The sequence below is a fragment of the Drosophila tropicalis genome, unplaced genomic scaffold (assembly GCF_018151085.1).
Source record: "Drosophila tropicalis isolate 14030-0801.00 unplaced genomic scaffold, ASM1815108v1 contig_573, whole genome shotgun sequence".
Lineage (NCBI taxonomy): Eukaryota > Metazoa > Arthropoda > Insecta > Diptera > Drosophilidae > Drosophila > Drosophila tropicalis.
The window spans coordinates 2,946,818-2,958,048 of record NW_027173049.1 but is presented as its reverse complement, the minus strand read 5'-3'; the positions used below and the strand labels follow the sequence as shown (position 1 = coordinate 2,958,048).

General features: G+C 42.3%; 1 protein-coding gene across 2 annotated transcripts; it reads left to right on the top strand.

Moving 5' to 3' along the window:
• Positions 1-325: 325 nt before the first annotated feature.
• Optix (optix) lies at positions 326-10,606 on the top strand. Of its 2 annotated transcripts, XM_068287801.1 has the most exons (4): positions 326-1,341; positions 2,961-3,079; positions 3,150-3,399; positions 9,298-10,606. In XM_068287801.1, the coding sequence occupies exons 1-4, from the start codon at positions 1,049-1,051 to the stop codon at positions 10,100-10,102; spliced, it is 1,467 nt and encodes a 488-aa protein (XP_068143902.1). In that variant the 5' UTR covers positions 326-1,048; the 3' UTR covers positions 10,103-10,606. The 2 variants fall into 2 exon arrangements, with proteins under 2 accessions (XP_068143902.1, XP_068143903.1); XM_068287802.1 differs by lacking the exons at positions 326-1,341; positions 2,961-3,079; positions 3,150-3,399 and adding an exon at positions 6,903-6,960.
• The last annotated feature ends 625 nt before the right edge of the window (positions 10,607-11,231 follow it).

Genomic DNA, 11,231 nt, shown 5'->3' with positions numbered 1-11,231 from the left:
AGAGAAAAAAACTGAATGGGTGCCCAAGTGAGTGCGAAAAAGAAGCCATATAGACGCATGGCCATTCAGCGATGTCGGCAGCTATGGCTTTGGGTAGGTTTGGTGGTGTTTCTGTTTCAGTATCGTATCCGTATCTCTCTCACAGCAATGCACAGCCGCGCCTCGGTAGCCAACTGGTAGTTGTTGGTATTGGTATATGTAGGTATATGTATTGGTATTGGTGGCTAACAACTCGTTTCTGTATCTGTATATGTATCTGCAGCTGGCAGAAGTGGCATAGCTGCTAGCTGTATCTTGAGCTAGCTGCCAGAGTATCTGTATCTGTGGCGCGTCATTGTTGTGCGCCGTTGCCGTTGTCGTTGCCGTTGCCATTCCCATTGCCAGCCATCGGCCGTCGCTGTCGCTGTCGGTATCGCCTTCGCATTCGCGTAGTAGGCCATCTCAGTTACATGACCATTATTTGGCGTATTTTTGTCGTTCGGTTGTTCGTTTGCGTTTTGGGTTGGTCGCTCGTCTGCTGGATGGATCATAGTACGCCCAGTGGCGTCTACAAAGCGGATTTGGATCACAATCACAGCGCAGTTGCAATTTCATAGTCAGACTCGGAGTCGGCCATTGCCATTGCCGGGTATCGCATTCATGAGCTGGCTCATTGGCAATCATTTGGTTTCGTGCTCCGACCACCGGCAGTAGTGCGTTACTTACCTGTCCTCCTCCGCCGTAGCCTGTAAACACCACCACCACCACCTCCACCACTACCTTCAAGATCCAACTCTCCCGTTCGCGAGTGATCTAATAAAATAGTGCAAAAATAAAATATGAATGTGGTGTGTAATCAGAATTTACTAAAATTCCAGTGATAATTAGGAGATAAAGAGACGTACATACATAGATTCTCCAGTGATTGTGATTTAAGATAAAGATTTCGATTCGATTTTAGATTGTGAAAAACATTATATTGCTGTTGTGATCGAGACACTAACAAAAATTGCTTCATTTCGGTGCGGAATAGTATGCGAATTTGTTCACAGTGGATTCAACGAATAAAATGGCCGTTGGACCGACGGAGGGCAAACAGCCGCAGCCGCCCTCAGAGACCTTCTCGCCCACACACCATCAGATTATAGCACCCAGCCCAATATTGGCGGTACCCACTCTGGCCTTCTCGGCGGCTCAAGTGGAGATCGTGTGCAAAACTCTGGAGGATTCGGGCGATATTGAACGGCTAGCTCGATTTCTATGGAGCCTGCCAGTGGCCCTGCCCAATATGCATGAGATACTCAACTGTGAGGCGGTGCTACGCGCTAGGGCAGTTGTCGCGTATCATGTTGGTAATTTCAGGTAGGATTTCTCAATTGATAAAAGCTCAACTGCATACATAAGGACTGACATAAACACATACACACACACACACACACACACAAGTTCTACGAAAAGCTCAAATAACAGCATATAAAGGATCTCAGCCCTGATTAACCTCGTGAAACGACGCGACGCTTGTTATTTGATAGTTTGCATCAGCTTTGTGTTGGGATCGTAATGAGCACACAATAGGATCCGAGATCTCCTAAATGAATAAACAAAGGCATTAATTTACTAATTAGAGAATGGAGCAGACTTGATTAATAAAACACCGACTCGAACAATGGCAAAACAAGCGCTCAGCTCTGACATTTCGGCTTCCGTCTCCATCTAAAAAAAAAAAAAAAATTAGAGAAATTTGCCCTCAAATTCTCACATTTCATATTCCAAATCTGAATCTCAACAGAACCGGAAATAATTCATTGTATGCAAAGGAATGCATGCTCCAAGCGCAAAGACTTATTGGATTAGCCTTTTTGTATATGTAGATAGAACCTTTTTTTTTTTAGTAGCAAAATAATCCAGGTTACAGAAACATCCAGAAACCTTCAAATTAGGCATGTTGTCATCATATTCTCTTATGGTTTAACAAAAGAAACACATTTCAATTGCTTTAATCAATAAGAAAAGTACATATGTACACATATGAAAGGATTGTACACCTGTTACAAATCGAAACTCTTATTAAAGGTTTCTAATCAACAGGAAACCCAAAAGTATTCCCTCGAATGTCACTGTGATCAGCTCATTTTGCAATTTATGGCTTTTTATATTACCATTTAGGATCACAGCTTATCCTAATGAATCGCCAAAACACTCAGTGGATTACATACATACATACATACATACATATATTAACTGGCTCTAGCTTCCATATGGCAGAACTCGAAATCGTTCTCTATTTAAACGTAAAGTCTTATTGTTTATGCATACTTTATTTAAACGCTTTTCTCGAAGTGTATTGCTAGTTTTTTACCATTGCTTTTAATGGTGAAAACAGGTCGAAAAAACAGGTCCGAACTGTTCGTTTAGTCAGCATTTGTCTACCCGATACACTTGATGATATACGAGCATGATTTATGAGTTATGAGCTATATTACAATCGTTTATGGTTAAGTCTGGTTAAGTATGGGACAACTATTAGAACAAGCAGACATTGATTGTGGATATGAAGTATACACACATACTTCATATATGAAAATATACAATATAAATATATACAAATATGTTTGTATATATGTACATATAGGCATGCATATGTAATCGGCAGTGCAATCAATCAATAGTGATTCGAGTGATTTGAGTGATTTGATTGCTTCGAGTTGGTAAATAAATGACTTCCAATTAAAATCATTTGACGTACCCAACTGTTTGTGAGATCTCGGCTGCTGCTGGTGAGCTGTCATTACCAGTTACCCAAAGCCTAGCTAGGACGATGACGACAATCGAATTGCTTAGGAAATTGTTTCAAAATGAAAATACACCCAGCAGGACATGAAAACCAACCACTGAGTGGTCGGGGGCTGTTTGGTGTTCCACGATGGGGTTGAAGTCTCAACTGATTCACGGAACTTATTCTCAATATTTCTCTCTTTCAGGGAACTTTATGCAATAATAGAGAATCATAAATTTACAAAAGCTTCGTATGGCAAATTGCAGGCCATGTGGCTGGAGGCTCACTACATTGAAGCCGAAAAATTGCGCGGTCGATCGCTGGGTAAGTTAGATATTACGCACATTATTTAGTCAGGGTTTTAAAATTTGTATACTGTTTCTGTTCCTTTAAGGTCCCGTCGACAAATATCGAGTGCGTAAGAAGTTTCCGTTGCCACCCACCATTTGGGATGGAGAGCAAAAGACTCATTGCTTCAAGGAGCGCACGAGAAGTTTATTGCGCGAATGGTACCTACAGGATCCGTATCCAAACCCCACAAAGAAACGCGAACTGGCCAAGGCCACTGGCCTAAATCCCACGCAAGTGGGCAATTGGTTTAAAAATCGCAGGCAACGAGATCGTGCTGCTGCGGCCAAGAATCGGTAAGTTTCAATTCCACCAACTTTAACTTCCAATATGAGGCAAGTAATTTGAGATCCAAAGCGCCGTGAAGCAAACAGCAAGCAAACTGGGTAAAATGATATGCCAAGTGGGAGTAGAAGAAGGAGCAGTCAGGCTATGCCAAGGCGAAGGGCGAGCGTGACGGTGCACGTGGGGTTGGGACGAGATTGAGGTTGAGGGCTATAGTGAGCTCGAGGGCCAGGGCAAGGGGATCATACAGGAGCATGTGGCATTTCCATTTCATTGATCCGTGCCGATTGGCGGTGGCGGCATCGGCGACCAGTGAAGTATTCTCAATTTCTGCTAGTTGTTGCGGTCGTCACATTTGGCCACATTAAACTGACCGCCGCCGACAACGATGATGATGTCGATGATGATGATGATGATGATGATGAATACAATGATGATGATGACGATGACGGGGCGACAGTTACAGCAACAACAGCAATGTAAACTCAGCTCCATTCTTCAGTTTGAAAGGTGCAACCGCTTGCAAAATTTGAAACAAAACATAAAACTCGACCAATTCGCGCGAAGTGAAAATGAAGGAGATCCCGAAACCGATGCCGATCCCAATCCCAATCCCGCTTAGATCTCGCTCTGAGAGCAGGCCAAGTTAAGTGGAATGACACTGCACAAAGCCAAGTCGGAGCCGGTACTCAAGTGCTCGTTGCTCCTGCAGATGCGCAAATATTTCAAGTCGATTCTACATCTACCTGCTAACCGAAAAAAAAGAAACAAAGCGAAACCTAAGAAGGAGCCGAGACAACATTTGGCATTCTTTGGAACTCTTCTCCGCCAGCTCCAACAAAAAAAAAGAACAAACGAAGAAAAATCGGAGAGAGTAGCGACCGTGTTTATTAAGTTAGGAGCAGGCGGCAGGGTCTCAAATTGAATGAATCTGCACAAAGCGCCAGTCTTTGCTCAAACTGTCTTCCCCTTCCTCTGTCAATACGCCTTCAGCCTCTCGGAACGGGTCATTAGTTAAAATGATGGCGATTATTTTGCTTGTAAAGCAGCTACAACGCCAGTCGGACCAACGGATACGCAGCCATTACAACTCCATCCAACCACCAGATCCCTGACCACCCCGTCTCAGCCCGTTGGCCAAGTAAAGTTTCAGTTTCGTGTAGTCATCGTGTTATTAAGCCCCAGAAGAGAGGCAAAAAGCGATTTGAACAAAAGTATATATGAAATGGTGGGAAGGGGCATAAAAAAAATATGAAATTAAAAGCCGTTCATATGCCTGAACGACGACGGCAACATCAACATCAACTTCGACAGCGCCAGACGGACAGATGTACAGAGACACGTCGCGTCGGTGAGACAGAGGAACAAAACAGATTCTAACCAGATCCGAAGATCCCAAGATACCAAAACACCAAGACACAAGGCGCTGACTGTTCAAGCATTGTGCGCTGAAAAAATTGTTAACATTTTTGCTACTGCACTTGTGCAAGGGGGCTAAGAGGGACGGGAGAATGTTAAATGGGAATGGGGTGTAAATGGCAAAGAACTGACTGAGTCTGAGACTGGCAGCTGAGGCAGGCGCAGCCAAAACAAGATCAACACAGAAACGAAAATGGTGATCGAGATAAAAACGGCAACGGGCACGGGTTGGAGGTAGATGCTTACGCAAGTTGGTAAATCAATCAAAACGCAACTGCAACTTCAACTCCATCTCCTTCTCCTTCTGTGTATTAGAAAGGCCAACTACTTCAGAGTTTTGATGGAGAAAGGCAAGCGCACCCGAATTGAGTAATTAAGACATCAGACATGTATATGTATATGGAGGTACATAGTATGTATGTATATATAAACTTCATACGCTTGGCTGCTCTTCTAAGCCCATCAAAAGTGTTGTAAATATTATTGGTAGCTACATATGTATGTATGTACAATGTACATATGTGAATATAAAAGTACCTATATATGTATTTATTTAGAACAAACCAACTCCAAAGAGATTAAATAGAAAGCATAATCTATCTCGCTGACTCCTATTACACAAGAACACGAGTCAATTGTCAAAATTAAAGCAGTTTTTAGGGACTTATGTACCTAATTATTTATGTATTAGAAAAATTGATTTTAAACCGAATAGTTTACATACAATTGAAGACAAATACATACATGTACTCTGGCTAAAATTTAAAAGTCCTTTCCTTGTTCGACTGTACCAGGAGGTCCGGTCACCAAACATGGAAGACATCTAGTGAATGAAAGTTTTGTCTTTCATTCTTAGCAGATTGACAAACGAATTAAATAGTATTCGTAGGTATTCGTTTCTGGACAAGTCGTTAATCATAGGGATAATACTTAAAAGACTGCTGGAGTTGAGCTCATAAACTTTGATTTTGGAGTAGATATGACTCATATGGCAGCTTGATTTTGATCAATTACCTCTACATGATCCACGACAGCGATACGAAAAGAAGCCTCTTCAACGCAAATCCAAAACAAAGGCAACCAAATGGCGTCAATTGTTTTATTGCGTGAATTACACGAAAATTGAAATGCGTGGCTCGTGTTGATAGCCAACTGAGATGGTGAGATTCGACCCACATGGTACTTGGAGAGGATGGTAGCGAAACCAAATTACTACCACCGTGGGCGGGAGTCAGTGCACAAGATGAGGGAGACAACGGGAGAGAGAACATGGAGAGGAAGGCTGAGAAATGAGCCAGCAATTTGTCAAACTGAACAAGAAGTGTAATCGAATTGGAGGAAAGCAAACATAACAAATATGTTGTAAATGTCAATGATCAATCAAAGAAATAACAAACAGAACACGCAAAACACTTGCTGTTGGTTCGATGAGAAGGACAAGGATTGAGATTGAGAAGCCAGAAATGAGAAGCAACTGCTCAATGATTTCCCAGGCATCCGATTGAAATTCTAATGAAGAAAGGTCCGAGCTAGTCTTGTCTGGCAGAAGCCACATCCATTGTCAATATCCGAGTCCGAGTGCCCACTTGGCTGCGCGTTCGGACAGAGGCACTCGAGTTGGTCGGATAAGTACCTATACCCAAGCTCATTCTCCATATGATGGGGAGCCGGTGGAGCGAGCACTCGACGATGTTTGCCCAACACAACTACCGTTTTCGGTGGCTTGTGAGAAAAATATACAAATTGGAGCATCGGCAGCAGCAGCTATATAAGAAGACGATACGACGATGACGGAGAAAAGTCGGGGTAAAAAGCAGACATGTCGGACACTTCAATGCCATAAAGAAAGTGTATTGAAGAAATTAATAAGAATCAACAAGAGGGTCAAAATCGTCGATAATGATGACCGGATGTGAATGTGAAGGTTGATATGGATGTCTTGTTGTTGCCTTGTTCATTCAGAACTGAAACGAGCGAAGCAAAAGCCGTAACTCCCTCTCCTCATCTCATAGTGTCTATCTTTATCAGTTACTCCAACTCCCTCCCCCTCGCACATTGCAGGGTTGTTCATTATTTAAACGGCAAAAAAGAAAAAACCGTATTCAAATGCGAACAAATTTAAATCCAGTTTGTCAACAGATCTCCCAAAACAGGTAGCGAACTTGAAAATTTCCTAAACGTTGATTGCACTTAAATGTAGGCCTAACCACCCCGCATGCCTTACCCCTCGGCTCATGTTAGTTATCCCTTGGGATTGCTGTTGGAACTGCTCTTTATGTCAACGACTGCCGTTTCGATTGTCTAAATATTTACACAATTTATAACATTCAATTTGAATGCGAGACAATTTGGTGAAAACCGTTTTCCCGAGGATTTTGCTGCTTGATTTGGTCTTGTTGTTCTTTTCCATAGTTTAACATGTGCTTCCCCATCATTCAACCATCTCTTTGCCATTTACTGCGACTACAGCGATAAGGAATAGTTTTATATAGTAGTTATCAGTTACATAATTTAAGTTTTAAAACAAGCTCATCGTTAATTCTCGGTTTAAGATTGCGGTGTTGGTTTATATAGTAGCTCCTCTTATTAATCTGCTCGGCCATGTTCTTTCGAGGTCTTTAAGCCGTATTTATCAATTTAAAGAGTTATACACGTATGCACACCTTTTGAAGATCATATTACAAATGTTCTTGCAGCCTGACTGAGTTCCATTTCGTTTCATTTCAAAAATCTGAGTCAGAATCTTCATCTTCTGACATGAGCCGATTAAAAAACATTTCAATGTCTCTACGCGAATGGGTTTCGGATTTCAGCAAACCCTCTGCCTCTGCCTGAGATGCATGTGGGTATCGGACAGGGATATGGCTGTGAATGGGGATGGGGATGGGGATGTCCAAGCGGGTAATTACATACGTGTCATTTCGGTTAGGTGCCACACAATATCCAATTTCCATTCAAAAATCGAAAAACCCTTCGCTTTTGCTTAGTCAATTGTGTGGAAAATATATATTATATTCATGTATCCAAATATGCTTTACTCTTTTTGGCTCAAGCTGAGCGTGCCTGTCGCTTAATTCAAGTGGAAAATGGCCTTGACTCACCCGTGCCAAAGTTGGCTACCAGGCAAAAAGCAGACAAGAGTATGCCATTAAATTTCAGGATCATTTGTGACTTCTGCTTCTGCTCTGCAAAAGCTACAATTTCATCCGAAACGACCCACCGCAAACTCTTTCTCTTTATTAAACTCTCCTATAGTTTGATTGGCTCCAATTACCAAAGAAAAACCAATCTTTCCAATTGATAGGCCCCTTGGTTTTCTTTATAATGTGTTAAAATCCCATCAGCGGGAAGCCAGCCCGATCTTTCGCTAACAATTCATCAGCTTCCCCAAAAGCGATCCATCAAGTTGGCACATTAGGCATCTAAACGATTTAATGCCGCAAAGCAAAAGCAAAAGCAATGGGATAAAAAAATACAAAAAATGATGCAGATAAAAGAACAAGGAAAAAGGTAGCCACTGATACATTTCAATGATGTGACTGCAGCTCCAACTGAGTTGGCACAACTAAGTTGTCCATTTGGCATTGCAGCTCCCGCTGCCACTTGTACATCATGGGCATCATTAATCACACAACACGAGCCGCTAAAGGACTCCAACTACGACCCCAACTCCGACTCCAAGTCCGATTTGGAGTCGGCATTATTAATGCTGATGGTTCAACAAATTGTTGCCAGCGAGTTGAGAGAATCCTAACCGATAATTATGACATTGCAGGAGTCCCAAATGCAGATGATGATGTATATGAGGCGGCGGCTAATCAAGTCATCTTCTCCAGCTGCGGCTGCTGGTCAAGTCATGCGGTGCGGTACGTCTTTTGTTTTATTCGAGGCCAGAGACAATTTGTCTTTAAGCATGTGTGAAAGTTGTGTCAGATTTATGGCTCAGAGGCCGACGATAAATGAGCCAACTAATGGGCCACTGCAACTGCCGAGCTTTGACTAATTAACCCATATGGAACATCATGTAACCTGTAGTAAAATGATTCAAAGACATAGAAATGCAATTGTTCGTGCCTGAAGGATTGGGGTAAAGGGTGTTAGAGGTTTCGGAAAGAGAAAAATTGGCTTATTTGACCAACCGTCAAAGTAGTCGATTGAAAATAGTTAACACATGTATGTACAATGTACATATGTATGTATTCATTTATGTATTTGACAAATGCTTCATATTTTGTTTTACAAAATCACTTATTTCGGAATAAGCTAAGCTATTATCGAATACATCTTTATGTAAGCAATACATATAAACGGTCAAAACTAAACATTCCTAAATATTGTTTGACCTTTTCCTTTCTACATATATCGACTTTGTCGTTTGTATTTTGAACTAATTAGATAAAAATTATTTTAAATTGAGGAAAAATAACACATTTATTATGTTGTAATTTGTACTAATGATTCTGTCTTCCTTTTTTTCTATATCGCTGCAGTATTCAGCACAACCAAAACAATTCGGGACTCGGTTGTCGCAGTCGCCGGGCTGACGGAGGGGCCTCACCCACACCCTCGGATAGTTCGGACTCGGATATTTCTCTGGGCACACATTCGCCTGTGCCGAGTAGTCTCCATTTACAGCACAGTCCTGGCAGCACTTCGAACGGAGCGAACGATCGAGAGGAGAGTCTTAGTGTGGACGATGACAAGCCGCGGGATCTAAGCAGCTCGTTGCCTTCACCTACATCTATTCAACTGCCGACGGCTTACAGCGGAGCGGCAGCTGGGTCGCTGCCTCCTGGTTGTCTGCCTCCCTTTAAGTTGGATACTGCAAGCACTTTGTTCAATGCCGGCTGTTACCTGCAGAGCTTCAGCAACTTGAAAGAGATGTCCCAGCAGTTTCCCATCCAACCGATTGTCATCAGGCCACATCCGCAGCTGCCGCAGCCGTTGGCTTTAAACGGAAGCGCCGGCGGACCACCGCCACCTCCCACGCATCATCTGCACCAGCATCAGCATCATCCCGGCTACGCGGCCGCCTACAGCGTGGAATGCGTTCCACCGCCGCCGGCTCCCAAGCTGCGGATCAACTCACCCGAAAAACTCAATTCAACGGCCGTATCGGCAGTGGCAGTTGCGGCTGCTGCAGGAGTTGCCGCTGCTGCTTTGTCAGCTGCGGCTGGCCATGAGGCCAGCAGCAACACAACGACGGCCTACCATCATCATAGTGCGGCTCAATTGCTGCACCGACCGTTCTCTACATCGCCCGAACTGAAGCACAGTGCCCCAGAAATCACATGATATCAAAGGGTATGAGTTGACGATTGCCCTCGACGCGGCCTCCCGCTATCCATCACCATTTGCCCCTCTGCCGCATTCTACACTAAGGCCCAGCTTATGAAAATTGTTTCAATTGTAATATTAAGTCATCAGTAGTTAAGCGCATTCCCGAAGCGTCTTTCGTGAAATAACGATTATTTTGTACTTCTAAACGATATTTGGCAAACGACTTTCTGATCCTGATACTCCCGAACCGCAACCAGAAACACCTACTTATCACAAATTCATTATCCGGAAGACGATCTTCTTCGCACACCTTTCAAAGATAGCTATTTAAGTCAGACCGAGTATGCATAAGAGTCCCATTGAACGTTGATCGGAGGAGCTGAATTTCGTAACGTTTTCATTCTAAGTTCTTTGTGTGTACGTAATTTGTAAATAGAGTTTAAGTATGCGAATCATAGAGTTTACGTACATATATATACCTATATTTAGAATGCAATAAAAATGAAACAAGCGAATGAACAGTTAAGAATTTAAATCTGATAAAAAAATCCAAGTTATCGTTTTAAATAGGGAGGCAATGGAAATGGGGTTTCAATATCAAATTCCTGGTATTCTCTCATCAGCAGTTGGCAACTACAGCTTAAGAAGTCACGCCAAAAAGAGAGACTTAAAGAAAAGAAAACGCATTTGTGGAAATGTGACTTACTTTATAGCAATTTCTGCCTACCCGGGCCAAGGAACTCAGAAGGAATTATTTGAACTAGATGAAGCCCTCACACACAGCTTATCTTATGTTTGCATAGTGGACAGTGTTTAGTAATTAAATGAAGCGAACCTTGAATCTTTAAATCATTTTTGTACCAGGTTTCGGGAGGGTTTTTAAAAGGCAAATCAATATTTGGCACGCAAGCGTAGTTTATATCTAAACTCGTCGAGTAATCAAGTTTGTTTCATATATTTGTTGATTGCAAGCGTAAGACTGATAGAAATAAAAGGACATGGGTATATCGAATCGGCTTGGAATGGTGGGTGATCAGGAATATATTCTGCTTTTGTCTATTGTATCTTTGAATTGCAATTTACTTATTAAGTGAGTGAATGAAGAAATAGTAATACAGCGATTCTAAAACAAACTAAACATACT